The sequence below is a fragment of the Pipra filicauda genome, unplaced genomic scaffold (assembly GCF_003945595.2).
Source record: "Pipra filicauda isolate LSUMZ 115617 unplaced genomic scaffold, ASM394559v2 scaffold651_size339498_pilon, whole genome shotgun sequence".
NCBI classification, from domain to species: Eukaryota; Metazoa; Chordata; class Aves; order Passeriformes; family Pipridae; genus Pipra; species Pipra filicauda.
The window spans coordinates 84,513-92,503 of NW_024104811.1; the positions used below are offsets into that span (position 1 = coordinate 84,513).

Below are 7,991 nucleotides of genomic sequence, written 5' to 3' on the forward strand. Positions count from 1 at the left end.
AAATCCATTAGTATATCTTGAGTAAAACCAGCATTCAGTTAGGAAATCTCGGCTGTCCTCTCTAAAATAAAATGAACTCCGTTTAGAAACAACCAAATTTCAGCTTTATGACCCAGTGAGGTGCGACACAATCCCTCCCTAGTAGCAGTTGTCTCACAGAGAGCCGGCTGAGAGCTTTTTTGTAGCGCAGTGAACTGGGATTCTTCAATAGCATCAACAAATACCTTATTATAGTATTAACAGTTGTAACTATTTTTATACTGAAAGCGCGGTCGTCAAACGCCGAAATTAAATGAAAAGCAGGCAGCGACAGCGAAAGCTGAGAGCAATAGAACATAAAATACGAATAGGCTTCTAATAAACCCCAAAGAAAAATACATAACACTGGTGTAAACAGTTTTCATATCATGAATCAGATTCTGTGTTGCCGGCCAGGTCAATAAAGTCAAAGGAAACACAAGATTTAATATTCTGTCATAGTAATCCTAAACAAAAGAAAAGTTCATCCAATTTCCATGTCAAACTGTATGAGAACTCAGAATCGGGCACTGCCTTAAAATGCATCCATTAATCAAAATCCAGTATTTGAAAACGCATAATTTCCTTTCCTAGCAGCCTCTGAAACCAAAATCCGCCCCGTGAGCCGCCGCCGGGTAAGTAGCAGGTTGGTCTCCCAGGGTCCCGCTCGGTGCCGGCGCTGCGCGGGACGGGACAGTCCCGCACCTGATACTACCGAGCAGTTTGTCTTTCCAGAGAAAGCACCTTTCCCTTCCTCACCAAATCTCTTTGCTTTTGAAGGAATAGGAATTAAAAGGCGGGACAGAGCATGTTAATTTGATAGAACTACCACTCAGCCTCATTTTTCACCCTCTCCGACTCCCCGAATAGGAAAATATTTGGTTTTCTGACTCCCGGGGATTGATTTCGTTGCTGTGCCATCGGAGGCAGTTTCACTGTTGCCTTAACCAGGACAGCGGCACGCCCAGAGCCTCTCCGCAGCCCTATCTGGAATGCCTGTGTTCGGGGGGATGCCGGACACATGTCCGGCGGGGAGAGACGGCGGCGAGTGCACCCAGCCCTCCTGGGGCAGCGGGGACACCCGCCCGCCAAGGGCACCCACCGCACGCCGTCGGGACGGGACGGCCTCGCCGCTCTCCACAGGCTTAGCTGGAAAGTGTCCGGGCGAATGTCCTCCCACGTGGCTGTGCCCACGAGTGGCACTTCCCATGCACCACTCTGAGGCGCTGAGACCTTGACTTTTTTGTCTTTTTTTTCCTCAGTGCCTTCTTTTCTTTTTTCTTTTCTTTTTTCTTTTCTTTTTTCTTTTCTTTTCTTTTCTTTTCTTTTCTTTTCTTTTCTTTTCTTTTCTTTTCTTTTCTTTTCTTTTCTTTTCTTTTCTTTTCTTTTCTTTTCTTTTCTTTTCTTTTCTTTTCTTTTCTTTTCTTTTCTTTTCTTTTCTTTTTTTTTCTTTTCTTGATTGGAGTTGAGCGGTTCTTTTATTGCTTTTCATTTGATTTGCTTTTCTTTTCTTTTTTCTTTTCTTTTCTTTTCTTTTCTTTTCTTTTCTTTTCTTTTCTTTTCTTTTCTTTTCTTTTCTTTTCTTTTCTTTTCTCTTCCTTTTCTTTCTTTCTTTCTTTCTTTCTTTCTTCCTTCCTTTCTTCTTTCCTTTCTTCCTTCCTTCTTTCTTTCTTTCTTTCTTTCCTTCTTTCTTTCTTTCCTTCTCCATCTATCTCTCTCCAGCATCATCAAAGTAAAAGTGACATAGGAAGGCACGGGGAGGCTGGACGCGCCAGACAATGTTACGACCAGCAATCATGCTGGAACAGGGCTGCCCATTTCCAAAACGACTTCCCTGATGAGGCTCCATGTGCCCGGGATTTAACCTCGCGTAACTTTCTCAAATCCTTCCTTTGTCCTAAGGCGACCCCGAACGGAGCCGAGCCCAGCCGCCTTGTCCCGTGGGGGGAATGTTGCGGCAGTGCAGGAGGGACCGGCCCGCACAGCCGAGACAGGGGCTTTGGGGAGCAGCGACATTGTCGGGAAAGGAGAGAGAAAATTGCTAGTAATATTCCTTCGAGTCCCGAGTCGACCCTTACTTCTCGTCCCAGCGCCAGCCCCTCACCTCTCCGCGATGCACTGGCTGCACTGGATCGCCCCCCGGCCCCATCCCGACGAAACCCCCAGCCCGGAGTGGAGCAGGGCTCGCTGGAGCAGCCCGCCCTGCCGGAGGTGAGGATGGGACCCCTCCTGTTGCTTTCCCCGACGGCATCTTTTCGTCTTACTCTTCTATGTCCTCGTCGGACACGAACTTCCCCAAACGAGCTGCGCGTCTGCTCCGGAGCGGCGGACGCGGGGATAAGCGCTGACAGCCTCCCGCCCCGGGGTCGGGGTTTTCACCCTGTTCTGCGCGTTGTTATGCCGCTGCCGCCGTCACCGTATCAATTTTTATTCATTTGCTTCTCCCCGGCTCTACGGGAAAAAAGGACTGAGGGAGGAGCGGGTAGCCCCCGGGAGCCACCCGGAGAGCTGCTCCGCGGGATGAGGAGACAGGCGGTGCCCGGCTCGGCGGGGGCGGACGGCGCTGTGGGATCCGGGCCGGGCCAAGGTTCCTGCCTGTATGTCTGGCAAACCTATCAGCTTAGGAAAAGTCAGAGTGGGTTTGTGGCTTTCGCGGTGGAAGCGGGATAAAGCCCAGGTCTCGTTGAGTTACTTTTAATATATCCTCTTAAATCTTTTTTCTTTTCTTTTCTTTTCTTTTCTTTTCTTTTCTTTTCTTTTCTTTTCTTTTCTTTTCTTTTCTTTTCTTTTCTTTTCTTTTCTTTTCTTTTCTTTTCTTTTCTTTTTCTCACTGCAGGATTTACTGACAGTGCAGAAATCAGAAAGCTTTCATTTTGCTCAGCAGATTAACCGCAATTAGGCCCAGCCGGACGAAAATATTCCTCTTTTCCTTACTCTTCGCCCTCCTCGGGTCCTGGACACTATGGAGGAGCGAGGTGCTACCAAGGAGATTTCTGCTGGGCCCTAAACGCCCTTTGGAAGGTGAACACTCGGCCCGTCGGTTTCACACGAGGGAGGGGGGCACCAGGGCCGGCTCTGGGAGTTCCAGAGCCCGTCCGACGCCAGTGGCTCAGGCCCTGTCCTGGCTGGCAGCCCCACACTCGTCGCGTACGCACCACTGGGGCCTGGGAAGATCCAGTGGAGCACCACACGCCCTTCCCCGGACACGCAGGCTACTACCGCCGCCGTCGCCGCGAGGGGATTCTCACCTCCCCAGACCGGCAGACTCCGCAGGTGGCCAGGCCGGCTCAGTCCGCACCCGAGGCAGAGAAGTAGCTCAGCCGAGAGCTAGGGAGGTGACACCCGCCCCAGGGGCCCCTCCCGCCCTGCCCGGCGGAGCTACAACCAGCCCAGCCCCACGCCCCCCCCCCTTCCCCGCTCCACCGTTGGCTGCGCCCGGTGCCGGGCCCCTTCTACTTACTGGCGCTAAAGCCTGGGTATATTTGCAGCGCTGCCCCCCGAGCTGGCTCCCTTCCCGCCTGAGTCCGGCCCGGCCTGGCTCTGTCGGTCCTGCCGACGGCCGCTCCGGCCGCGCCGCCCTCCCGACGGAGCCCGGGGCCGCGGAGCCCTGGGGACTGCCGGTCGCCCTTCCCGCCGCCAAGCACATCAGTTTTCCTCCGCACCCTGGCTTTCCCCGTTTATTTAAAGGGAGTCACTGGCCCGGGGGGAGGCGGGTTTCCCAGCCAGCATCTCCCCGCGGCGGCTGCCTGAGTCATCATCGCTCATTTAAACAAAGCGGCGACCCAGGTACGAGGCAGTCGCGGCCAGCCCGCCCAGGCGAGGGGCAGCCGGTGCCGCACCACACACCCCGGCCGGGGAGGACAGGGGGAGAGGGAGGAAAAGGCAAACAAAGCGGGGAGCCCCGGCTGGAGCCGGGCATGTTGCAGGACGGGGGCGACCAACGTCCTCTCCTCCTGCCATAGCGGGGGTACTTCCCCGGGCTTCCTGCCCGCTGCCGCCGGCCACTGGGGTTTCCTGGACGGCCCCGAGCAGGCGCGCAGCCCTTCGCAGCCCCCTGCCTTCCTACTGTAGACGGGATGAGGTTTTATATTGGAAATGAGGGGGCAGGGGGAGGAGAAGGAGCGCACACGGAGCGATGAGTGTGCGGTGTCAATCAGAGGGGTTTTGTGTCTCCTTGACTCCTGATGGTCCATGGCTGAGGTGTCCCGGGTGGCACCACAATGAATATGAATAGGGGTCCTTGCTAAATGGGACAGTCAAAGCGCACCGCCCTGAATAATGGCACGTCATCCTAACTAGACCATTATACATAGGAGGGCTCCTTTTGTCTCTGCTCTCTGCTGCAGCTCTATAAAAGCCCCTCTTTTTCAGGCTGAGGTTAGTCCAAGCATACACTAACTAGCCATCCTGTAAACAGGCTGAGTAACCGGGGGGGAGAGAGAGAGAGGAGAGAGATTGAAGAGAGAGGGGGCTGAGGGGCTTTTTTCTTCTTCCTCCGTTTCCAGCCCTTCGCTGGCAGATCCTGCCGTCCGTTTACTTCTTTTTTGCCTCGTTTTTGTTTCTTTTTGAAGGAGAGTGGTCTTGTTCCACCACCTCCAGAGCAGGGAAGAGTTTCTTACTCAGAAGCCTGAATACAATGAATTCTGACTCCAGCTCTGTCTCCAGCAGAGCTTCCTCGCCAGACATGGATGAGATGTATCTGAGAGACCACCACCACCACCACCACCATCACCACCACCAAGACAGCCGGCTCAACTCTGTCTCCTCCACCCAGAACGATCTGGTGCAGAAGATGTCCGGAGAAGGCCTCACCAGGAACGGCTCCAAGGCCGGAGGGGAAGGCAGCAAGTACAAAATCAAGAAGCAGCTTTCGGAGCAGGACCTGCAGCAGCTGCGGCTGAAGATCAACGGTCGGGAGCGTAAGAGGATGCATGACCTCAACCTCGCCATGGACGGACTGCGGGAGGTGATGCCCTACGCCCACGGACCTTCCGTGAGAAAACTCTCCAAAATCGCCACCTTACTGCTAGCCAGAAACTATATCCTGATGCTCACCAGCTCCCTGGAGGAGATGAAGAGGCTGGTCGGGGAAATCTACGGGGGGCACCACTCGGCCTTTCACTGCGGCACGGTGGGACACTCCACCGGGCACCCTCCCCATGCCGCCGGCACTGTGCACCAGGTGCATCCCATCCTCGGCAGTGCCTTGTCCTCCGCCAACACCTCCTCCTCCCTCTCCGCCTCCCTGCCGGCCATCGGCACGATCCGGCCCCCACACTCCCTGCTCAAGACCCCCTCGACACCCCCCGCCCTGCAGCTCGGCAGCGGCTTCCAGCACTGGGCGGGCTTGCCGTGCCCCTGCACCATCTGCCAGATGCCTCCCCCGCCCCACCTCTCGGCCCTCACCGCGTCCAACATGGCCAGGATCTCGGGGGAGACCAAGGACCTCCTGAAGTGACTCGGCGGGGCTCCCCCGACCGCTGGGGCTGCGCCGAGGCCAGCGCTCCCATGGACGGAGAGGGGGCTGCTGCCGGCCCCCTCTCGGGCCGCCGACGGACCTGCCCCAGCTGCCTCCCGCCCCACCAACCCCCCTGTAACACAGGATTAGTGTAGTAAGGACCTTGCAAAGGTAATGTTATACCCAGCTCCTCTGGTGATGTTTTCTTATTATACTAACTGGAAAAAAAAAAGTCCCTGTTGTAAAAAGAATGATAATGATGATAATAATAATATTAATGCCGCTGATGGTAATCAAATGTAAATGATTCCTTAAAATGTATGTAAAAGGAAAAAAAGAAAGACATGGTTGTCGTTGTAGTTTTCGCAACTAAGAGAAAATGAGATCAGTTTGGGGTTTCCCTCCCTTCTTTTTCCTGGCTTTTCCTTTCTTTCCTTTCGCACGGCGACACCTCCGAAATTTCCCGCTCCAAACCTGGCTGCGTCAGCGCAGCGGCGGCCCAAGGTAGCCCAGAGAGTGCATGTATGCTTCCCACCCCAGCTTGTCACCAGCGGGGACCGGCCACAGGCAGCTTCCCTGGCAACAGGGACTTCCGAGACAATTCACTGAAGTTTTCGAGTGTGGTTTATAGTTTGGGGGTTTTGTGCTTGGGTGTTGTTTTGTTTCTTTCTTTCTTTGTTTCCTCCAAATTTTGCTGTGATGCTGTTTTGTTTGCGGTACTTTTTCTTCTTCCCTCTGTGAAGGAAAAAAAAAAGAGGAAAATAGTGCAAAACATAACACAACCGTCCTGCGGATCTGTTTTGCCAAATCTCCGATCTCCTGTTCTCAGTGAAGTGTGCTAGTTCAGCTGGCTGGGGTACTAATTTCGCATGCTGGCTTTGTTTTTTTTTTTTTGTTTTGTTGTTTTTTGGGGGGGTTGTTGTTGTTTGTTTTGTTGTTGTTGTTGTTTTGGGGGGTTTTTGTTTGTTTGTTTGGTTGGTTCTTTTTGTATTGCTATAGTTTGGGTTTGCATGCGGAGTCAGCTCTTGCAACATCAGTGACTTGTAGAACTAAATCGGAAGCTTTGTTGCTGTTTATTTCCTTTCCGGTACTTTTTCCTGGAATTTTGCTTGAAATAATGTTATTATTAATTTCGATTGTTGGTTTGTTTGTTTGTTTTCGGTTGGGGCCTCAAAGACAACACCGTGTCTTTATTTTTTATATATTCTTGATAACTATCAATATATTTATTATTGACCAGTGTTTCTGGATGAGATTTCCAAATAAAATAAAAAATAAATTCCAAACTGACTGTTTCGCTTTTGTCCGGGACTGGACGCTCAGAAAAGGCGCCGTATTTGATCGCTTTGGGTTTCGCCAGGACTTCCCCAGCCCAGACTAGGAGGAGGTCGGCGCATCCCTGTGTGCGGCTTGGGAGCAGCCACGAGCCCGACGTGCTCCGCTGTGTGAGAGCTGCCGGGCAGCTTCCGGCAGTTTTCCACTGGGCTGGGAGCCGGCAGGAATTCAGCCGATGGCCGGTCCCACAGACAGAGTCAGGTGGCGGGAGGACGGGCCGCGAGCACCACTGGGAGGGGCGCTGGGGCGTTTAGGGGCAATAACTTTCTTTTTTTTTGAGATCCAGCTGTCGGCCCTTTTCCGGGAGGGAAATGGCGAGATGGACAGGGTTGGGATAGGCATCTCTGCCCCGCCGGGAGGCGGTGCTCCATGGGGAGCAGCGCGGTGGGGTGCGGCATCCTCGAGGGAGCGCGGCTGGCGATTCCCAGCGCCCTCTGGCTCCGCGCACGGGAGCGGGTCCTGCACCCCCCATCCAGACCACGGCCCCCTGTCTTACGCGAAAGGGAATGTCCGGGAAGGGCCTGAAGAAACACGGAGAAGACGACTCCCCCTGATTCGCAAGGTGAGTAGTGAGAGAGGAAGGATGGGTGGAGCATTTAAACCGAAATGCCAAACAATTTTTGAAGGCACCTGTGGGTGATCCGTGCTGGTGAACTGCAGCACTCAAATCAAGATTAAGAGATAAGCACTCAAACGCAAACATTTGAAAATGAAAAGAAGAAAAAGAAGAATGTATATTTGCCTCGAAAACATACTGAACTAACAAATCATGTTCTGAGAAATCACTCCCGGGCTGAAGTAAATCCTTACTGTAATTCAGCAAGATGATCAAGATATGCTGCAATTTCCCTCCCTCCCTCCCTTCTTCCTTCCCTCCTTCCTTCCCTCCCGTTTTCACCTGTTTTCAGTTTTTTCGCCGCTGACCAAGTCACGGCAGTGTCCGGTCCCCGCCCGCCCCAGTCTCAGGGATTAGGGAGTCCCGCCGCCGGGGAGGGGGCACAAGACAGGGAGGTGGGCAATGAGACTGATGGGTGCAACCTGTGCTCCGTAAGGTGCTGTCCTTGAGGAGAGGGCCGGCGGGGTGATCCCCTTGGGCCGTCGGAGCTGTGCTCCGGGCTCTGTGCAGGACGCGGGCAACCCGCCCCGCCGTCCCGGTGGGAGAGGCTGGGCTGGAGCCTCT

General features: G+C 53.7%; 1 protein-coding gene across 1 annotated transcript; it reads left to right on the top strand.

The window, feature by feature from the left end:
• Positions 1-3,004: 3,004 nt before the first annotated feature.
• On the top strand, positions 3,005-6,156 carry OLIG3 (oligodendrocyte transcription factor 3). The gene is made up of 2 exons (XM_027734232.2): positions 3,005-3,039; positions 4,590-6,156. The coding sequence occupies exon 2, from the start codon at positions 4,655-4,657 to the stop codon at positions 5,474-5,476; it is 822 nt and encodes a 273-aa protein (XP_027590033.1). The 5' UTR covers positions 3,005-3,039; positions 4,590-4,654; the 3' UTR covers positions 5,477-6,156.
• The last annotated feature ends 1,835 nt before the right edge of the window (positions 6,157-7,991 follow it).